Source organism: Oryzias melastigma, linkage group LG9 (assembly GCF_002922805.2).
Source record: "Oryzias melastigma strain HK-1 linkage group LG9, ASM292280v2, whole genome shotgun sequence".
In the NCBI taxonomy this organism is placed as follows: domain Eukaryota; kingdom Metazoa; phylum Chordata; class Actinopteri; order Beloniformes; family Adrianichthyidae; genus Oryzias; species Oryzias melastigma.
Genome location: NC_050520.1, coordinates 32883933 through 32907111, shown reverse-complemented (window position 1 = coordinate 32907111; position 23179 = coordinate 32883933). Strand labels below are relative to the sequence as shown.

At 37.4% G+C, this 23179-nt stretch overlaps 1 protein-coding gene across 1 annotated transcript in view; it reads left to right on the top strand.

Moving 5' to 3' along the window:
- Positions 1-6080: 6080 nt before the first annotated feature.
- LOC112148446 (olfactomedin-like protein 2A) overlaps positions 6081-23179 on the top strand; it is a 38096-nt gene continuing 20997 nt past the window's right edge. Inside the window, exons 1-2 of the mRNA XM_024275573.2 lie at positions 6081-6343; positions 20971-21234. Coding sequence (XP_024131341.1) covers positions 6275-6343; positions 20971-21234 — 333 coding nt within the window. The 5' untranslated portion in view covers positions 6081-6274. The remainder of the gene's footprint in view (positions 6344-20970; positions 21235-23179) is intronic.

The window sequence follows — 23179 nt, the reverse complement described above, 5'->3', positions numbered from 1 at the left end:
TCTAGTGGGATGCATACATTATTATTGATTTATATTTACATATAATGAAAAAGAATGTCCAAAAAAGGCAGATAAGAAAATGTATTAAAGATGTACCATCAGTGTTAATGCACATTTTCTTTTTTAATTTTATTTTTTTCAAATCATACTCTTTCATTTGTTTCCTTGGTGAATGATAATTAGTCCTGCTTTGTAATTTTTTCCATTACAGAATTTTTCATTTTGCAAAAGCTTTTAAATGTTACTTTGTTTAGATAAATTAAGTGATGAAAGTTTGACCCAAAAATGCTGAACTTTCAGGATTGCTCAGAGAAACCTTTATTATACTGATAACAGTTTTACAGGAGGAACTAATAGTTTTTAAAGACGCTGCAGGCTGTGACAGGAAGGCTCCAACCCCCACATTCCCCACATTCTCTTACCAAATTTGAACCCACAAGCACCTATTGTTGTAGTTCTTTAAATGGTCACTGACATCCAGCCATAAAAAGAGAGTCAATTCCAACTTCACACCAAAAAATATGGAGAGCATGCAATCAAAAAGCATTATGGATTTGATCCTTTTTTTCTATTTGTGACACTTTTGGAACAGTTTTTGTCTGAGATGAGTTGCACCATTGGATTGAACAAAAGTGCAGTTCATTATGAAACTACAATAATGAAAGATGTCAACATTACTTTGCAGCCAAAGTACATTTTAAAAAGTTATCACTCATTTGTCTAATTCTTTCTTCTAATTTCTTACTTCTAGGCAGTGTCACTTTCAGGTTTACCGTTATTTTATATACAGTCTATGGTTGAAATGCCTTTTAAATAAGATCTGCTGGGTGTGCTGATCCAAAAGAAAAGATGGCTTTCTCTTTGACATGATAATTTAGACAAAGACACACAAATAATGGCATGTGATGGATTAGTTGTTGGAGGGAAAGCAATGGTTTAAACTCTGCCTTGTGATTGGCCCAGCAGGCCCAGCCCCCTTTTCATCCAATCAGCAGGGGACAGAGCCCAGAGAGGCGGATACATCTCCTGTGTATCTCCTGCCTGACACTGGTTCTTTCAAAATAAGGGCATTTTGCTTTTAGTTTAGCTGCAAACATACAAACAGAGAAAGTTGCTTCAACTTAATTTTTTTCCAAGTTGGAGTATTATCTGCACTATAAAAAAATCCACCTAGAGTTCTTAACGAGGATACATTTTCACTGATATGTTACACTTCCAATTTAGTTTTAATTTGTCAAAGTTTTGCTTTCTACAAAATTCTGATTGGATGATCTACAAGGGAACTAAACTATTTGAGGTATTTTCTTTATAGAATGAATATCAGACAAACTAGTCAATTTTAACATTTGCAATAACAATAAAAGTCCAAAGTTGCTGGTTGATTTCACTTCGTCTTCCACTGATATTTGCACTTAATTGTTTCAAAGTGGTCATACCTCTCAGAAGTAGCCAAAACTCAAGTTTTTCATGGGACTTGTCCAGATTTCATCAACCAAAAGTCACTTCAGGTTTCACAAGGTAGTGATTCATCAAGTCACAAGTATTTTTTAGAAATTTTCACAGGAAGGAAAATGACTTTTAACCGTTAGTATTAACTATGCAGCTTCATAAAAACAAAAAAACAAAGTGTAATGGCTCAGGAATAATACTTTTGTCTGTTAACTTTAATGTATAAAACAAGAAACAAGTGAGTCAAAAATCTAATATGCTGGAGAGCCAGCGTCCCTCTTACCCTACACGCCCTTGCAGCTCTCCAAACCCAACTTGATCCAGGTAATTATCCGTGGGCTGGGCCAAAATACCTGAAAAACTACCAGGTCACCAGACCTCCAGGACTGGAGTTGACATCCTCATTCTAAAAATGTTTTTTAACTTTAAACCGGGAATCTGCAACCTGATGCTCCAGATCCATGTGCGGCTCTTTTACCACTTAACTGAAGATTTTTACTCTATTTGACTCAAATGACTTATTTTCAAATATTTATTTCAGTTTAAAACAAACAAATGTATTTGAGTAAGAAAATGTTGCACCAATTTACTGAAGTAAATAGGGGGCTTAATTATTTTAGTCAATTCAATTCAATTTTATTTATATAGCCCAAAATCACAAAGAGATTTGCCTCATTGGGCTTCAAAATATAAACAATTGTTAAAAACTAAACAGACTAAATAAACTGGTTATCCCTGCCCTTAGACCCTCCCTCCCGGTAAGGAAAAACTCCTAAAAAACCTGAGTCAGGAAAAAAGAAGAAACCTTAGGGATTCCCACATGAAGGAGAGATCCTATCCCAGGACGGACAGGCGATACCAGAACTATCAAAGAAAGATTAGCTTCTACAACTACGTATCTAGAGAGTTCATTCAGATGGAGCTGAGGGACGAGTGATGATTAAGTCCATAATCAAGACGTGTTTTGAGGCTGTTTGGTTGAAGAAAAATAAAAAGGTTTTATTTTAAAAAAGTAGCCTAACTGTAAAGTAAAAAGTAAGTGAGTAGTAAAGTAAAAGAAAAGGAGTGAAATAAACTAACTCCTCATTTATTATTGAATAAATTCAAGGCTTTTAAGTGTACCTCATGGGTCAAAATTTGGGGAGGGGCACTGACTTATTTTGGGTTTGTTTGTTTGTTTAATCAATTAATGGGTTAGTGAATTTAATTTAATTTAATTTAATTTAATTTAATTTAATTTAATTTAATTTAATTTAATTTAATTTAATTTAATTTAATTTAATTTAATTTTAATTTTAATTTTAATTTGTTTTGTTTTGTTTTGTTTTATTTTATTTCATCTTTAATTAACCAAGTTAAATAAAGAGGTCTTTTCCAAAGGTGACAAATTTCTTGCTGAGTTGGTCCACAAATAATAAAATATTAAGTGTTTTTTTTTTTATTTACTGCTGACATCAGACCACTATAGTTGCTGCATTGAAATTATCCTATGTGTCACATGGTTTGATTGATTAATTGACTGATTTGATTTATTTCAAGCATAGATTGTGGACAACATAAGACAAAATACACACATTTTTCAAACTCATAACAGAAATAATGAAATGGATTGATTTGAAAATAGAAAACAAACAATCAAAAACAAAGACACACCTTTATCACATTTGATTCATTGTTAGCTAAAGTCAATAAAGTTTGATTGGTTGCTTGAAAAGGAGCGGGAAGAAGTGAATTTATATTCTCCCACCCTACTGAGTTACTTCATTTTACAGTTTTGCAAAATTTTTGCAATCTGGTGTCTTTTATTTTGAAAGAAAGTCATGTGAACCATTGTCAAAAATAATAAACGATTTCATGTTTAGAAAAAGAATATTTTCCCTTTACGATTATGTTTTATTTAAATAAAAAAAAGAAAAAAACATTTAATACTTATCATAAAAGTAGCAATAACAAAAATACAAATGTGGGTTTTACTTTTCCAACAGGTGGAATATAAGACTCTGTGTGGCTCCTGCGGTAAGAAATGGTTCTTTACATGTTAAAGGTTGAAGAACACTGCCTTTTTAAAAAAATCAAAACCCCATTTGAATTGATTGTAAACAAAAGGGATAATAATAAAAGAAACAGAATCCACAACTGTCAGCAGCAGATCACGATGTTATCTGATGATCTGAACAAAACATGACTAAAGACACAGAGCGACTGCTGCTAATCATGTTTCCTTATTGTTTAACTGCAGACAACAGGAACACTTTTTCCTCACAGTCTTTGGGAAGACTGTGAGGAAAAAGTGTTAAATATCAGCAAAGCAAAATTCTGTTTTTGATTTTGAAAGTAATCTGAAGTGAACACACAATAAATTGTTGCATGAAAATAATATTTACATCTTTATCTCCTATTATTCTTTAGAAATTGTATTTTATATACTTTCTTTTATAGTTTCATAGTGAAAGACAAACTGCTCAGTGAGCTGAAATTAGAACTCTTGAACTTAAAGCAAAAATGATAACAGATTTATGTTTTCTCCAAACAGAAATTGCAACTGAATCTTGAGGCCAGCAGGTGGCACAGCAGACAGCAGGAGAAGGGAAGGCGGCTTGTTAATCTGGTTTGTGTTAGCATACATAAACCACTCAATCTGAAATATGACAGAGAGACTCCAGCAGCTGGACGTTCTCATTGAGAATGCTGAGAATTCAATAAGGTTTAGCGTGAGGCTCGGTCACTGATTGATCCTGACTGTGAGAGAACAAAGAGGCAAAGACAGCAGGAATCTGACAGCTCAGCACAGAGCTGCATCAAGCACACTGGAATCCTCTTGAAGCTGTGTGTTGTTAGTTCAGCAGAGCAAAAGACTGACGGAAGAGACTCACCGTAGAGGAGCAAAGACAAAAAGCAGGCTGAAACTAAACCAAAAGAGAGTCGAGCATGGGCACCTTGAGCAATCCTGACCTTAACAGCATGAGAATCTGAAAGAGTGTGTGTGATGTGTTTAATGATAGACTGGAAAAAGCCAAACATTGGATCAATTAACAATATGTAATTTATCACATTTACAATTAGTGTTGCCACAAACGATTATTTTAATAGTCGACTAATCACCAATTATTTTTTTCTGATTAGTCGACTAATCGGGTCATGCACAAACTGGATGTAAAGTACACATTTTAACCATTATTAGCTTTAAACTAACAAAAAATGAAACATTACCTGCAATAATGCTACTGTGAATGCTGTAAGCTGAATTTGTATCTGAATTTGAATCTGGTAGTGCTGATAGATGAAGATGCTGACATTGATAGCTGAAATCACTGAAGCTAATGGCTGTAAATGCTGAAGCTGATACCCAGCTAAAGTTTCAGTTAAATGCGAAATTAGCCTGAAAAACTGAAAAAAGTCCAAGTTAACCAAAACAGCTGGCATGTAGCTGAAACATTAGCTAAACTCCAAATTAGCCTGAAAAAACGCAATGAATGCCAAAATAGTCCAAAAAGTTAACAGAATGCCATGATGACATTAAACTTTAATACACTATGAATCCATAAAATATAACATAACGATTAATAGACTATTAGAATACTTGTCGACTATTTTAATAGTTGTCAATTAGTCGACTAATCGTGGCTGCCCTATTTACAACTAATAGTTGTAATCAAGTTTAAATATTGAGTTGATGGTTTACTCAACTCAAAAATTTTATCTGATAAAAAAGTAAGTATTTTAAATGTAATAATTTATTTAACTTAATTGATGCCATGTTTCGCTTTTTTCAGTGTATTTAGAATAATTGTCGTTTTAAATTTGCAACCTGTTTGGTGTGAACTTTGCAGGTCCTTACAAACAAGAATAAGCATAAAATTTGACATTTTTTTTAAACAACTATTGGTACTATTCGTTAAAAATGACACAACTGTTTGAAGAGGATTTGATCCCCCGAACAAACATTTAGCAGTAAACAATAGAAACACTTCACATTTTGCACATCCTTTATGAGGCTGTCCCATTCTGTTCATCAAGGATACAAAAAAAATGAAATAGTTACAAAACTCTCTAATTATTGATGAATAAAATATTGAATGAATAATTTAAATATTGTTTTTTTTTCTTTAGTTCGGATCCATTTTGCCAACTTCATCCCTGAACGTTAACCATTCACATGCAAGCGTGGGCGCGCCCAAAAAGAGAGGATGAGGGGCTTCAAAGTGCAGTTTCAGTTCTTCCTATCACAAAGAAAGAGCGAGCCCCTCAATCCCCCTGAGAGCTCTACTCTACGCCTCCCAGTCTGAAAACAATGCACTTTTGGAGAACTCAGTCCAGCAGCTGACAGGAGCTGAGTTCATGGTTTTACCAGGTGGGGGCGTTACAAACACATGATATACTGGTTAGACAGTGTTTGATACTCATTACAATCTCCATACGTTTAGAAAAAACGCGTGCAAGTCTCTCTGTTTGTATTTTAAAAACACATATTTGTTCAATTAATCAGCTGCAGTTGCCTTTAAGGAACAGCTTTTTCTTTCATTCATTTAGTCAAAATACTCGTCCTGTTGTGTGTGCGCGCGTGCACATGCGCGCGTGCTAACCCCTCCCATGTGCAGAAGACAGTGGGTGATGAATGATGAACACGGAGCGCGCAGGATAAAGATCAGAGCGCAGAGAAGACGCGCGCCAGAGGACACCCTGACAGCGCACGGGTAGCTGCGCGCCTTTCACCCCCCAAACGTATCGCACGTGCGTAAAAGAGGAGATGCAGCTGAAATAGGTTCATTTTTGACTGACCACACAAGCTGTTGTGTTTGGATTTCTGCTCGGAACCCATCATAAAATGTGGACATACACAAACTTGTTGGCCTGTTTGCTGGTTTTGTGTAAGCATGCGTCCTCGCAGAGCAAGGTAAGGCGCATCCTGATGCATTTGGGACTCGTTTGCAAACTAAATCCCAGCGCGCTGTTTAAAAACAGCCTCACCGGCATCATCTGCCCTCAGACTGTTAGGTGGCCTGACAGCCAGACGTTTAAATGTTCTGTCTAAAGGTCGGCAGATGCTTTGGGTTATGTGTCATTTATTGCTATTGGTGGTAATCCTCCTAATGAGGGCTTCTGCAGGACAGGGGGTGCGCGTAATTACACCTCCAGTGTGCGCGCCAGCAGAGCGCAGAGGAGATGCTACCCTTCAGGGTCTACAGACCTGCTCCTGTTTGCACAGCTGCTGGCCTGCAGCGCCTCACTCTCCCTCAGCCTCCTGGAGCTTCAGGATCACACATAAACAGGCTGAGGATTAAACCTGTGCACAGCGTGTGACATGCACCATTGTCTGTGGCTTAGTGGTGTGTGTCTGTCAGCTGTGTGTTCTGGGTCCAGATCAGGGAGGCCGAGCCTGAGTGTTGGTCAGTAAAAGCCCCACAGCAGTGGTTGAACTTGTCCTCACAGCAGCGGTTCAGACTGCACCATTAGTGGTGATGTTTAAAGTTTCAGTTTGGTGGGAAAGTTTGTTGTGGTGGTCGGAGCCTTTGACTTTCATGTCAACAGGTTGTGTTTGCTCCTTTTCCATCCCACTGGAACGCTACACAGAGCAGATCCATGGAAATGATTTTCCTTGTTTGTGGTGGTGGAGCACCTCCAGCATTGACTCAAGAACCTCAGGAACTTCAGAATGATGAAAGCAGTCTTTGGGATTGGGCCGTTAATTTATGTTCTAGTGTAGTTCATTGACTGTTTGTCCTTTGATAGAATTGCTACATGTAAACCAAAAACAGAACATTCTGAACAACATTGTCTCCTGGTAAACTTAGGACAAAACTGGAAAATCAGTCAACTTTATTCCATTTTTGGTTTTGTTGTTTTTAATAACCTTTTTTGAGTCCTCTGGGAGATTGTGTATAGAGAGAAAATAGACTCAACCAATTCATGTGTTTGTAATTATTGATTTGTGTGTAACTTTGGATTTGTTTGTAACTTTAGATTTATGTTCATCATTCTTGATTTGTGTGTAGCTATGGATTTGTGCGTTCGTAATTCTCGATTTGTGCAGAACTTAGTTTTTTGTGTGTATAATTCTCTATTTGTGTGTAGGGGTGTGTTTGTGTGTGTGTGATTCTTGATTTCCGTGTAACTTTGTGTTTGTGTGTTCCTAATTCTTGATTTGTGCGTAACTTTGGATTTGTGTGTGTAATTCTTGGTTTGTGCATAACTTTGGATTTGTGTGTGTAATTCTTGATTTGTGCATAACTTTGGATTTGTGTGTGTAATTCTTGATTTGTGCATAACTTTGGATTTGTGTGCGTGTAATTCTTGGATTGTGCGTAACTTAAAATTTGTGTGTTTGTAATGCTTGAGTTGTAACTTATACAATACATATTGTGCGTAACTGTGTACTAGCAATTGTGTATTTACGTGTACAAAAATGACAAAATAAAAAAACTACAATTTACACATGCACAAATTAAAACTGCAACAGCTTGAAACTAACTACACACAAAATTTTTAAAAGTTACGCACAAATCGCTTGTGCGCACACAAACCTGCATTTACGCACAAATCTGAGGTGAGACTCTTTTCACGTCTCAGATTGGTGTGTTTATGATGCGTTTAAATTCTGCTAGAATGCTGGGTCATCAGAGTTTTCTTATCAGCCCCTTTCAATGGAGAATATTATCATGTGAAAACTTGACATTTTCCCACTTTCTTAAACTTAAATGCCCAATAATTAACACAAAAAGTATAAATATGTGTTCTTGACAAGGTCATACAATAAAAATGGAACTCCCCATGTAGTCCTTGGATCCGTGGTTTGGAGGTAAAGCCACCAAAAGGTCCAGATTGAGGGAGGGATGCAGCCACTGCTCTCTTAGAGGATGAGGAAATGTGGGGCGCCGTCTTGTCATCGAGCTTCCATCCATTGTTAGAACTGCTTTGAGCCAGGGTCTTCTCCCTGTGAGACAAGAGCACTAACTGCTGCTCCTCCGTGCTGCCTCAAAACAAACATGGTTTATTCATGGGGCTTGTTCTTCCAGGAAGTCTGCTTATGTCAATCATGTTTATTTAAACCACTTTGAGCAAGGAATGTTCTTTTTATTTTAAAAGTAAAAGTTGTGGAAGGGTACCTGTTTGGCCTCACCACTCTACATGTTCAACTTGACCTGCTGGTGGGAACATTATTCCAAAATATATTTTTTTCCTACTTTTTTTTGTTGTCATAGCAATCTAAAACAGAATCACCTCTGTCTGCCTTGATCACATGATGCAGAAATCAGAGCAAATTGAAGCAATAAAAAGAAGTAGACATTAGTGCAATGTGAGTCACAAGGCTCTGATGAAAGAGAACAAGAGTCATAAACCCAAACTCCACGAGAAACAGGAACAGCTATTATTAGTATGTGAAAATCAAGTTTTCAGGCCTGCTTGTGTTTTATTATAACAGAAGCAAAAGTAAAGGACTCACTCTGTGAAGATCAAAACACAAAACCTTTCATAAAATTCTCAGATGAGATGAAAATATCAACATTTCTAATGTTTCAGTCGATGTTTACTGCTTATTTATTGAAGTTGTATAGAGCAAAAACAATCATATTCATCCCAAATAAAGAATGATTATGTGGTAATTGTCTCTAATAATTTAATTTGTCCCACAAACAAAGTTATAAATCTCTATATATGCAAAGTAAAATAATATTATTGTATGTTTAACAAGGAAACAAAAAGACAATTGAATATTAGTAAAATAATTTGAGTCTAAAAGCATCTAAAAACTTTAAAAATATTTTTATACACTGTCAACATGTTATTTAATCAAACCCACATCTTAGTCATAAATACATCTGGAGTCTATATTGTTATGTTTAATAAAAACAGTATGGAATTCAAGCTAAAATGATAATAATGACCATATATGTTTGTAATTATTCTTCCCAACAATTCACTTTTGTTCCCTTGTTGCTGTTTGTCACATGACTAAAGGCTCAATTTGTAGCAGATGTTACACCAAAAAAAAAGCAAATCAGATTTCAGAGAAGATTTCTATATCTTGGAAAAGTGTTAAACAATCTTTTCCTGAGTGAGCAGATTATGAAATCCAAGGCTGATCATGTAAAAAGGAGCTTGGCCTCATTTCCAGATGTGAATCTGTGAAACATGCAATGTGGGGTCACACATTCTTAAACTGGCAGATGGAGATCAGACGGCGTGCAGATGAACTGAGGTTCGTGCTGGGGTGGAAGTGACTTTTAATGCAGGGCCACATTAACAAATAGCTGTGTTATAAAACCAAAATAAACCAATGATTTACTGTAAATAAAAATAAACACATATATAAAAATTGCAACCACAAGAGGGCATGATTCGGTGCTTTTTAGTTTGCCAGTCCCAAGTTTGGGTTAATGCAGAAGGTTGTGGCATCCAATACAAAACCAAAGCCAAATAAATCATGAAATTAACACATTTTAGAGGTTATGGCTCTGGTGTAGAGACAGATAGCAGAGGTGGAGGAGACATAAATAAATATGTTGAGGTTTTCTTTGGGAGTGACCAATATGGATAAGATCAGGACTGAATCCATCAAAGGAACAGATCATAGTAGATGTTTGGAGATAAATAAGCAGACTGAGATTGGACATATCTAGAGGAGGGCCAGTGACGACGTAAAAGGAGGCGAAGGTTAGAGCTACGAAATATGTTTAAAGGAAGGCCAAAAAGGAGGTTCATGGATGTAGTAAACAGGTAGAGCATATAAGTATATTCAACAGTTTAGAGCCTCAAAAGGAGAACAAAGCAGGTTTTAGATAAAATTCTTTTTACCTTTTAGCACAATCTTTACATATAACAATAATGATGTATCACTTTCCTATCTAAAATTTTGAGTTTTTCATCACACAATGGGTCAAAAAGTGTTTGTCAGTCAACAATTCTGCAGGTTGTCCCTCTCAAAAAAGATTATTTTGGTTTGTTATCGTCATCATATATTCATCTCAATTGTGACAGACACAGTGTAATATATATATATATATATATATATATATATATATATATATATAAAATAAAATACTGTTTGATTTTGAAATAATGTATTGGTATAATGGTGTAGAAGAAAGGTAGTTAGTTCCTACAAATAAGCAATAGTTCTTCTTCCTCACAGACCTGTTACGTCTTTAAGACGTTCTTCTATGCTCCAACCTGTATTAATGTCACCTGTTTGAACTGATTATCTGTATACACACACCTGTCTTCACCCTTTAACAGTCAGACTGCAACCTCTACACCATGACCAAAGAGCTGTCAAATTACACCAGGGACAAGGTTGTAGACTAGGATGAACCAATCTACAATGACGAAGCAGCTTGATGAGAAGAAATTGACTGTAGGAGGAAACGAATTAGAAAGTGAAAGAAACACAAGATCTGAAACAATCTTCATCCAAGATCTTACCTGATGGGAACAAGTGATCTTTCAGAACAGTGAGGAAACCGCCCAGAACTACATGGAGCGACTGATCAATCACAGTAACACTATATCTGTTTACCATCATGGATTCAACTCCTGCAATGAGAGCATTGAGGAAGAAACATGTCTGGATTTTCTAGCAGGACAATGACAATGGTTGTGTCCGAATCCCCCCCACCAATCCCTATATAGTGGATTCGCCATTTTTAGTGATGTCCAAATCTACTAATTCCAAAATCGAGTGCACTGGAAATTTCCCAGAAGTCTTTGCGAAAAACTAGCTTACATCGATGGTCACTAGATTAGCGGATATATACCACAATGCATTGTGGTTGAACAATTTCGAACAAATAAATGTGTTTAAAATTTGAACATTTTCACCATCAGAACACAGTGGAGTCATAAAGAAAGGTCGTGAAATGTTTGTTTTTATTCGGTTTTTATCTTCGTGAAATTGATGACGTCATATCCGGTGTTTAGAAAAACGAAAGAAAAGTAGTGAGCATCGTGTCCGAATTACCTTTAAAATCCAGGGCACTATATAGTCGCGCACTATATAGTTTTTTAGTAGTTAGGGGTTGGGGGGGGGGGACTCGGACAAAGCCAATGAGTGTCTACATAAACAGTATTTCAAGATTCCGGAGTGTCCTAGTTAGTCTCTGGACCCTATTTCTATAGAGAATATTTGGAGTGAAGTGAAAGTCTGTTACCCAGCAACAGCCCCAAAACATCACAGCTCCTGAGAAGATCTACATGGGAGAATGGACCAAAATATCAACTACAGTGTAAACCTGGTGAAGACACACAGGAAACATTTGGGCGTCTGTCATTCACAACCAGGGTTATACTACAAAGAATTGAAGTCAGCTGAAGTTATTGACCAAATACCCGTTTTCTGCTCTATTTTTTAAAGTTTTTTCTTACATTCTTTCTCACACAGTTGAAGTGTTTTTGTGATGAACGTTACAAATTTCTTTCATCTTTTTAAGTACAGCAAACAGAATCATTCACTGCCAATTTCTTCTTTGCCACACTGTAAATAAACGTCAGTAGTTTACATTTAAATGTTTATGCATTCACAGCTGTGCAAATATGGACTCTACTTCGTCATTTATTTTTTTCAGTCATTTGCACCATTCCAGGAGATCATCCAGAACACTACTACACTTGAACTGGTTTGGCCTTCACACGTCACCATGTATTTCCTGCTGAGTCAGAGTTTTAACTCACCACTTTCACAATGCAGTTCAGGTTTATAAAAGAGAGTTCAAAGATAAACAATAAAAAATTTGAAGCCAAAACTAATAATTGGGTAATATTTTCATAATTAAAGCGACCCTCTTTCCAGTTTTTTGAGCTTTTAACTTGTATGTGTGGCATTTTTCTAATGAAAGAGAACAAATGTAATACGAAATCATTTCATTTCTGCATTTCCAAATATTTCTCCTTTTAAATCTCTGTCAATCAAGCTATCACAGACAGACTGTGTTTGAATGAATGATCTTCTTTCCATCAACAGCTCTGCTGCACATGCACTAAACCCTCATCTGTTCCTAGTGTCTAGTTCAGGTTCTGGAGAAGAGAAGATGGTATCTTCACATTGACTGCAGTCAAATGAGCCGCCGTTGACATTTCTGTGGTTAAATCAGCATCACTGGATTTTTTGTGTGAGTTTCATCCAATACTTACGGTAGCAGGACTGAGAACGCTGGAAAATCTCCACCAGACTCCACGGAGCTTCTTGATGTGACCACGGAAATGTGAACGGCGGCTCATTTGACCGCAGTTGGAAAGGATTGTAAATCAATGAAAGAGCATTTTGATGTTAGCTTTGATTATTTTATCAAGAACTCTGAGAAACCAATGATTGAATGTATTGATCACAGTCAATAAACATTGGAGAATTAGCTAAAAGAGTCTTTGGTGAACTGGAAGGAGAAAGAATCAGGATTTTGGAGGAAGTTCTGTCCATGAAGATCTTCACTTCCTCGTCCAGCTGACATCCGGATCAGAACCATACGGATGGACATTACAGATATTGATTGACATTTTTATGTAGCAGAGGTGAAGATTTACGTTAGCGAGACACAGAACTATCATAATCAGACAGGGGATTCAGGGGCGGGGCTACTCAGCACAGCTCCAAAAGCCACGCCCCCTCAGAGAAGATTTTGGAAACAGAGGCTTCAGATCAACATGAAAAATGGCTTTTTAAGACATTTAGGTTTTGGGATTTTGGTTAAAAACTTCAGAATCATAATTTAAACATTACTGGGAACATTTTTTATATTAAAAAATGCCATAAGGGGATTTTAAGAGAAATCTGAACTTTCATTGTGTTATGATGGTTTAACCGATTTATTTTAATAATTAAGATATCCTCTAATTTAATTACAGTGTACCACCTGATAATCCCACTCAGAACATTTTTAAAATAAAATTTTAACATCTATAAAACAATCTGAGTTGCCTTAAAGTACACAATAATACATATATACAGTAAGTAAAATCAGAGTTGCGGGATCGCAAAAAAATAATTCAGTGACTTGATGATAGACCCTGTTTTTATTTCTTCTTTGTTTACATCTCTTATAATGTCATTATATAGTGTAATATTATGAACCAGCTGCAGTTCTAAACAGAACATTTTTCACCACGATGTTTTTCTCAAAGTTCATACATTGATTTTCTCCTGAAAAACTGTAAGTCTAAGCAGCCTAATGATGTTCTTCTCTAAAGTCACTCGTTTAGACAGAAATGACTGAGCTGTTTGCCAACATGAGGAGTTTTGGGCTCAGTTCTGTTCCTGCTGCTGAGAGCTTCCCTGCAGACACGCTGAGCTTCAGCTCCTGCTGCCGTCGCTGGCTCCTAATTTCTCTGTCAGCCTGAGATTATTTGTTTTTCCTTTTCTTTGTCAGTCTGAGCTGCATTTTCACCAAATATTATAATTGTTTATAAACTTGATGTTTTTAGTGAACAAAAATATAGGCTTCTGATTTGGTCCACTTACATATCAATCCAAGTCCAGCAACATTTTTTGAAGAGAGCCTTCCTGCAGACATCAATGGCCATCACATATCGGTCAAGAAAATTAACTGAACACCTTCACAGTTACATTTTTTCTCATTTAAGCTTCAATATTTATTTATTTTTTACAATTTGGAACACTTTTAGGTTAAAATTAGGGTAAATTGTATAATTTCAGCTTCTGGTTGGTGATGTCCAGTGTTGCTGCCGCCAAATCCCTATCAAATTTTTAAACCAGTTACAGCTATTTATACCACTTGGTGCAGGCTCCTCTCCATCTTCTTTCTTACCGCAGACATACATTTAATGATTGAATAAATGAATGAATTTATTTGAATAGAGACAGATATAAAAACATTGACATACAGCAAAGCAGTAGTCCCAACGCGCATACCATAATACTTATACCAGAAGCTAATTTAACCATAATAAACAGTTACGGTAGTTTAAGAAAAGAAAATGACATTAAAGAGTTTAAAACATGTAGAAACATTAGAGGGAATAAAAAACGCATCAGTTTAACCTGGTCAGATGTGTGCAGTGCTGCTGCTGGTACAACCAGGACGTGGTTTGTTTTTCAAAAAGGCTAAAACTGGTCGCAGACTTCAGATCTGCAGATTTAATCATGTGTGGCAGAGGCCAAGAAATGTATGTATTTTGCTGTATAAATGCCTACTGACCCCCGACCACAACCCAGGATTTGCCCGCCTGGCAAAGCAGCTCTGCTGACATGTTTGGTTGTTATGGAGCAGAATGAATCACCAAATCTATTTTTTTTAGCAATTGTTTTTTGTTTTTGTTTTTTTTAGATAATGCATTTATAAATTATTAATTTATCTTCAAAGCAAATTTCAAAGTTGATATTTGCATGACTGGAAAACTAGACCTTTTCATCTTGTAAACATCTGTTTGTAAGAAATCATCTTGGGGAAATGCACTGGCAGCGTCAGTCATTCCAGTCATGTTTTAAACTGCACTCCTATAATTAGAAAAGGGTTTGAAAGGAGACAAAGAGTTACTTTGTGCATATAAACACACTATTAAGATGTTTTACAAGCGTAATAATGGTTTAAAATACCTTTTTAAGGTATTTTTTTAAAATATTTTTTCATTGATTTAAACTGAAAAATTAAAATAAAAAGTAAAGATTTTGGAATATTATACTGAAATTGTCTTTTTTTTTTGTGCAAATACACTTGTGGTTTCAGCACCATGTTGTGCTGCAGACTGAGAACTACAGGGAGCATCTGGACAGTCCAGCAGTCTCAGCAGGAATGTTGATGTGTGTCCGCAAAATCAGCGAGTGCGTGATATGCTTTGTGTTCTGCTAATTAACATCGCTGTGCCAACTCCAATGTATTTCTCAGGGGCCAATTGAAAGTTCTCTGCACATGCTTTACAGTTGGCTCATTTTAAATCATTTTTAATTTTTTTTTCACATTTTTACTAGATGTTTTATAGATGAAGGATGTTTGATACATTTTTAGTGGATTAGAAATCTGGTAGCCTTTTTCCATGGAATTTGGGCCAATTTTATACTTGGAAAAATCTGATAGGAATTTGAATGGATTTTAAGAAACTTTCTGTCCCTCATAAGAATTAGACTCCTTTGGTGTTTTGGTGTCTCTTTTCTGCATCTTTGTGTGAAGATTTTTGATGTCACAAAGAGAAAACTGAATGGCATTAAAAAAAAAGTCAAGATGATCATTCCTGTTTTTAGCAGATCTTTTCTCTGGATGATGAATGCTGCCTTTGAACAACATATTGTGTAAAGCTACGCTCACACTAGGCATGTGTCCTGAGATTTTGAACATGCATGTGCTCAAAGCATGTTCAAAATCTCAGGACACATGCCTAGTGTATCGCTACAAGGACTCGGTTGATAAAATCGATTTATCGGTCAGAATTGATTCAAGCTTCATAGATCAATAATCGATCCATAAAAGTAGAGATTGATTTAACATATAATGCCAAAGTGCACTAGCTTGATGCTAACATGTAATGGGATTTCCCATAGGACATCTAATGCTAAAGCTTGGTCGACCTAAACATACATTACTGACTAAAGGAACATCTTTATATTCTTACAGGCATGAATTTTCCAAACTCTTTTAAGGAAATATTCTTTTAAAGTAACAATTTGTGGTTGAAAACAGTTTTTTGCTCATACGTTCTTCTTCTTCTGTAATAAGGGGTAATGCTATAGCATGATCGCCACCTAGTGGTCAAACCGAAACCCCCTCCAGAGGAGGCAGAACAATTGTTGGATCTTCTGTTTGAGAATCCATGTAACACTGAATGGTATTAACAATCTCATTATAATTTCACTAATACATTTTACAGTATGTGAACTGTATCAGACTAATATGAATATCTTCAAAACATATATATGGATTATTAATGTATTTCTAAACAAATGTGTCTAAATGTGTAAACTGTGTAAAGTGAAAATGGAACTGAATCAAATTGAATTGAGTGGATCAAAAGAATTGGGAAAAAAAAATCAGAATTGAATCGATCCAGGCTCTGGTGAATCAAATCAAATCGATCCTGGAAATTGTTGGCAATACCCAACCCTAGTCGCTACACGATACTACTAACGCAGGTCCATTACCTACAGTTGGAAAGGCTCGGTGTGAAATGTCTGAGCAGTGTGAATCTCGTGAATCTTCTTCCAGGGTTTTTCTTTCACAGCTCTATTCGTATAAATTAAATATTTGCTGTCAAAGAATTCCGGTCAAGCCCAAACCGCAAGTATTACTGGTTCCTCTGTGAGCAACTTTCAAACGGTTGGCACTTTCGTGAATTAAGAAGGACATCGTCCATACATTGCTGCCAAACCCAAGTACCTGATTGGTCAAAGTTCAACTGGTTTAACCTTCAACACACCATCAGTGGGCGCCCACTTTTCATGTAAATCCCAAGAACGGACTTTAAAACTTCCGTAGCTACTCATAAGCACGAGAGTTTTGAACGTGGAAGCTCGAAATGTGCATATATACATGTTTACATATACTTTTCATTGGAAATGGTTGCTTGAACAGACATTTCCGAGCCTGGTGTGAACGTAGCATTACAACTGTGAACACAGTTCAGGTTCGGCTTCATTACTGTCAGGGCAAGTTAGCTGGTAAAGGCTGCCACTAATTATCTAATGGAGTGCTACACAGCATGCAGGATCTTTTCCTCCTATCGTGCAGACATGAAATCTTGTTTGAAGCATTTTCTTTTTGACCTGAAACTTGACTGCACTTGACAGGTCAAAGCTTGAGGCACACCTTAAATGCTGTGTGCCAAAACCTATTAGTATTGTTAATTGTGTTGCCTGTTCTCATGCTGCTAGGTCAGCTTGGGATAAGTTGCTGGACAATGTTTTTTTGCATGCCAGCACACAAAAGACGACAAGAGGTGAAAGCAGCTGCTTTGCCTGGCAAAATGAGTCTTTGTTGCCAAGAAATGGATTGGACAGTAATTCACGGTGTAAGCCGTTTCACTGCCCCACCTAAAAGCAACCCAAGCCAATGCTGAACAGGTGTCCATGTCCAAAAAGGCTGCAGCTACAGCCACACATAACAAAGATTAATCTGCTAATCCAGAGAGTTTTCATGTGACCATATCATTTGTCAAACTCTTGGCTTGGCACAGGATTTGCTCACAGGAGTCCAGCCCCTTCCTGGACCTCTTCCCATTCTGTTGCAGTGTGGAGGGGAAGCAGACATCCCCGGCCCTCCATGCTCTCCTCATCACTTGTCCCACATTCCTTTACTAATGAACCCCTACCAACATTACCTCCAACACAGCTTCCCTCAACCTTCAACAAGCCTGCAGCTGTGCTGCCCGAAGGGACTTTCATTTGTCCAAATACTCTGGACTCTTCAAAGACCCACTTTGATGAAAATTGTTTTTTGTGTTTAAACATGTTCTTGTGGCATTTTTCTGGTGATGGAGAACACATACAGAGAAAACTAGGCTACATAGGTACATTCAGACTGGACACATTGGGTTTGCTTAAAGTGAACCAGAACTTGTTTCTCTCGATAATCCGAAGAGATTCTAGATTATCAATTATCAGATTTCTCTCTGACCCATCTTTTGAGGTCGTCTCAGTTCATTTCTAATCGGAGTGAACTGTTTGCTCTGAGTTTCTTCACCCCGTGGTCACACTGCAACCGGTCCAGATCTAGTGCGCAGCCGGAGTCTTTATGTAACTTTAAAAGTCCAAGAGGCACTCGGACTGCATCAAGTCCTGCCCGGTCTCTCTGTATGTGTTTCTTTGGCTTCAAATTTTTTGTTGGATCTGAGCCGGAGCACGCTTTTGTGAAGTTGGGGCTATTAACGACCAAATCCAGAAATCATGCCAGTGTAAAGTGCATCCAGTACGTTTTTCAAAATAAAACCTATTTTCGCTGTACTTTGTTTTCCCCGTGTTGCAAACATTACATAATTGTGATAACCAACACCAGAATGAGGGTTTTTATACTAGTACTTCCTATAGAAATGGCGAGTTATCGTGTGAACCTACATGAGATCGGATGTCCGTGAGGTCAGCAACAGAGCCTCTGGCTGCAGCAGGACTGCAGCAGTCCGTGTCCAATATGAGTTATTTGCCAATTCTGACTGCAACCAGCGTCCACATTAGAGCCCGGCCGGATGCTGTGTCAGTCTGAATACGCTAATCTCTTGGAGCGGAACAACTAGGAATAACGCAACCGAGGAGCCACAAAGCAATGATTTTCATTTTACCAGACAGAAAAAAGGGTCCAACTGCTCACTTGTTAGAACTTTTTTTTCAACACAGCCGACGATGCTTCTTACATGCTTTTCTGTGTCGCATTACGTGGGATGCGCCTGATGCTGCTGTGATGTCATTCTAAAAGCTACTGTATATGTCTTCCATCATGAGAAAATGCTACAAGAGCATTTTAAACACATCAGAAACAAATATTTGATTGGAGTGGGTCTTAAAAAACCATCATTCAAAAAAATTATTTTGACATTTGCTCCAATATAATGGATATGTAAAATCAATTTCTAAACAAATGAAATTTAATTCATCATTTTGTTTTGTAATAAGAGTTTACTTAAAGAAATTACCTATATTTACCTCACTTTAGAAGTCTATTTTATTTTTATTGATGTTCTTAAAATTATTCACTTGTCAAAATCATACAAATTCATACTCTGAGCCTGAAGCATGCATCCTGAACAACATGTCGTATTTTGTCTCGGAACATTTAAACTTGTTTATTGTCAAAGGCATTGTACACTCTTAAAACTCGGTCTATTTTTATAACACAATTTTTGGTTATTCATGTTGGGATATATTTTTGGGTTACTTTAGTATGTTTTTGGGTTATGGTAGTCTAATCTTTACCAAATTTGTGTTCTAACCTTGGACCTGGGTTGAGAACATCCAAATTGGGTTATTTTTAACTATGGAGTGTTTAGTGTGTACGTTCAGTATAAAAGGTCACTCCAGTTGAGCCTGTTTGAGCTGCAAACAAACATTTGGTTGGAGCAGAGTTGCATTTCTCAGCCATGAGATGAACAGCAGGAACAAAGCTCATCACTGAAGAATCTCTCTGAAGTGATCTCACATGTGCAGCAGTCCTCCTGCTGATACTTGTCCTGAAAAACCCAAGTGATGTCTTGAAAGGAGCATTTCTCATGCCCACTGCTGTTGTTTCCTCTTCAGATACTGTTAATGTTGGCAGAGAGGTCGGCCAGGATTGTGGAGAATAGAAGGAAATGGGAGGGATGTTGAAATTGGAACTAGAATGATAAGACGCGGTGGAAAAATGTTTTGTCCCCTCTGCTCTGTCCCATGCTTCTGCCTTCAGTCTTGGACGGTACATCAAAAACTGGCTTTGCTTTAGAGGTCAGGGTTCAAGGTCCAAGCCTGTGAAGTGAGGCGAGATGGATTTATAAAGAGAGCAGAAATGTAAAGAATTTTTAGCCGAGCTCAACATCACAGCCTTTACAAAAAAAGGTAATAAATCTGTCTCAGCGGATTCTTGTGAGAATCCTGTCCACCTCCACCCGCATGCTTTTCTCACACAGGAAAAGTGGGAAAGTCGTTCACGCTTTCATGCTTTTGCTGTTGTTTATACAGGAAGATCTTTTGGCCGAAGCCTCATCCACTGCTTGTAGGAGCCAAAAGCTTAGAAGATGCAGTTGAAAGAGTTCTATTTTTGTCAGAGGCTTTCTCTAAACCACACCTGCTCATATACAAAAAAAGAGGATTGTACATTTATTTTTCACAATCCTTGTCCTTTCTTTGCCTCAGATAACTACAAAATGCATTGATATTTATGTGGATGAATATCAAGGATTTCCAAAATTCTGTTGTAAACCTTGAGGAGGCGTTGAGTCATGTCATACATCTACACTTACCGACCACTTTACTAGGTACACCTTGCTGGTACCAGGTCGGACCCCATTCTGCCTCCAGAACTGCCTTAATCCTTGGTGGCATAGATTCAACAAGGTACTGGAACATTCCTCAGAGAGTTTGGTCCATATTGCCATAATAGCATCACACAGTTGCTGGAGATTAGTCGGCTGTACATCAATGAGGCCTATCTCCCGTTCCACCACATCCCAAATATGATATATTGGGCTGAGATCTGGTGACTGTGGAGCTCATTAGAGTCCAGTGAACTCATTGTCACGTTCAAGAAACCAGTCTGAGATGATTCCAGCTTCATGGATGGGTGAAAATCCCAGTAGAAGAGCGGTTTCTGAAATACTCAGATCAGCCTGTCTGGCACCAACAACCATTCCACGTTCAAAGTCACTTCTATTACCCTTCTTCCTAATTCTGATGCTCAGAACTGTAGCAGATTGTCTTGACATCTATACATGACTAAATGTATTGAGTTACTTTGTGTTAAAGTTTGTAGTAATTGGAAAGATCTACCTACTAAAATGGGCAGTAAGTCTTTATAATCTAACACTGTCACTGAAAAGAGAGAGAAACAAAACAACTGGCTTAAATTGCTGCATCTAAAAAAGCAATAAGCCTTTGAAGAAGTCAATTTTTTCCATTGTGTCTTCCAGATCTTTGGGGAGACTGAGCCTGTGCGGATGACATCAGAAGGCTCCGACTGCCGCTGTAAGTGCATCATGCGGCCCCTCAGCAAAGATGCCTGTCTGCGACTGCGCAGCGGCACCGTGCGCGTTGAAGACTTTTACACAGTCGAGACAGTCAGCTCCGGGTCGGACTGTAAGTGCTCGTGCACGGCCCCTCCATCATCTCTCAACCCCTGTGAGAATGAGTGGAAGATGGACAAGCTGAAGAAACAGGCTCCTGAGTTGCTGAAGGTACGGAGACTGAGCGTAAATATTTTAACGTCAGGACTTCTTACTGCTCCTTTTGCAAAGAAAATTTTACTTTTTAAGTCTCTTTATTAAAAAACTGTTGGTTATGTTTTTGGCGTAATAAGTTACCAGTTCTTAAAATCAGGTATAGATACATTTTTCTTTTTTGCCATTGGCTGTATCCTCTCCCAATAATCTGGTTTCTTTGTACGATATGTCCTTAAGTTCAGTTCTCAATACTTTAGCTTGTGTAAAGTCCCAAACTTTTCTGTTTTCCCACATTGCCGTTACTTCAACCTCTGAACTCTGCTGTATGAAAGCTGGAACATTTATGTGGATCCAACTATTCATAAAGAAATATATAAATCACATCTCTGTCACTACAATGACTCATTTCCTGATGGTCTCACTAGTTCCAACAGGGCAATACTAAAATCTTCATAACTTTGCTCTTTGGCCAAACGTCCCTCTGCATATGAACCATCTCTGTTATCAAACACATCATTCAATTCCAAGCATCTTCAATTCCACAGAAATTGTAAACCTCCTCTGTGAATCAAACATGTCAGCTCAGCCCCCTCCCGACAGCTTTGGTCAAATCCTCCCTTCCCCATCTCCTCCCCTTGACTTTATCCGTCCTCCACCCACTCACCTCTGGTCCTGTCCCCACCCTCTTCTGCACAACATCTGTCTCCTAAATTGAAAAACGCTTGGTTTAGATCCCACTGATTTCAACAGCCTTCGCTCCATCTCCAACCCACTACTCCTCTCCAAAAAACTTGAAAAAACATTATTGGGTCTCAACTTCATTCCTGCCTAATGAAAGATATCCTGAAAAATGTCAGTTTACTTTTTGGTCCAACTTGACCAGAAACCGCCCTCAATAAAATATGAATGTGGTCTACCCTCCATTCTCATCCTTTTTGAACTTAGTGACACTTTGAAAACCATTTCTCACACTATCTTCTTCCGTTGCTTTTTCTTTATTGCATTACCCACACCCCCTACAGTGGTTCCACTCATACTTATCAGATTTTTCTCAGTTTATCCACCTCAATAAAACCTTCATATTTCATCCCTCTCTCATCACTTCTGGTGGCCCTCAAGGCTTTGTCTTAAGACCCCTCCTCTTCAACGTGTTTTCTTCCCATTTGGCAACATTTTCTCTTAATTTAATATCAGTTTCTTACTGTTTTTTGGATGATATCCAGCTCTGTCTTTGCAGCTAAAACATTTCTTCTGTACCACCATTCTCTCCCATCAAGTGTTTATGTGAGATTCAATCCTGGCTCATCTCAAATTTCCTCAAATTAATTAAATGACAAAAGAATGAAGTTCATTTTGTCAGTCCTAACTCCACTAAAGTTGAACACGTCTCTGGCAGTAATGATTCTTCCACAGTGTACCCCTCCAGGTTAAGAGTCTGGGTGGCTTCCCTCACAAAATTCTGATATTAAAATCCTGTATCAATAATAAAAACAAGGCAAATCTTCCACTTCCTTTGGTCAATTAAAATCACAAGCTGCCACGCCCAAATTCAAACTTGCCTCTAAGTAGTTTGTTGATCTTCCCTGAACCAGGATACTCATTCTGCTCCTACATTTACATTTAAACTACGCGTTTTTCCTCTAATCTCAGAAGTTGTCCTCACCAGCGCCTTACTCTGAAATCATAAACCTGCCTTAACTTTGTTTAGTGAAAGTTTGTGACCATCATGAATAAAAGACAACACAATTACAAAAAGAGAATGAAGCAATTTGTCATGTTTTTGAGTTTACATAAATTCCCTTTCATCTAATTGGCTTCTATTGTCTGTAAACCTGCCATATTTCCTTTATTATCATTGCTGGAAATATTTTTTTGTTAGTATTCATTATTTTCTATGTGCTTTGAGCTTTGCAGCACATTGGCCAATGTATTATTATTTTCTATATTTTTGCAGGAATTT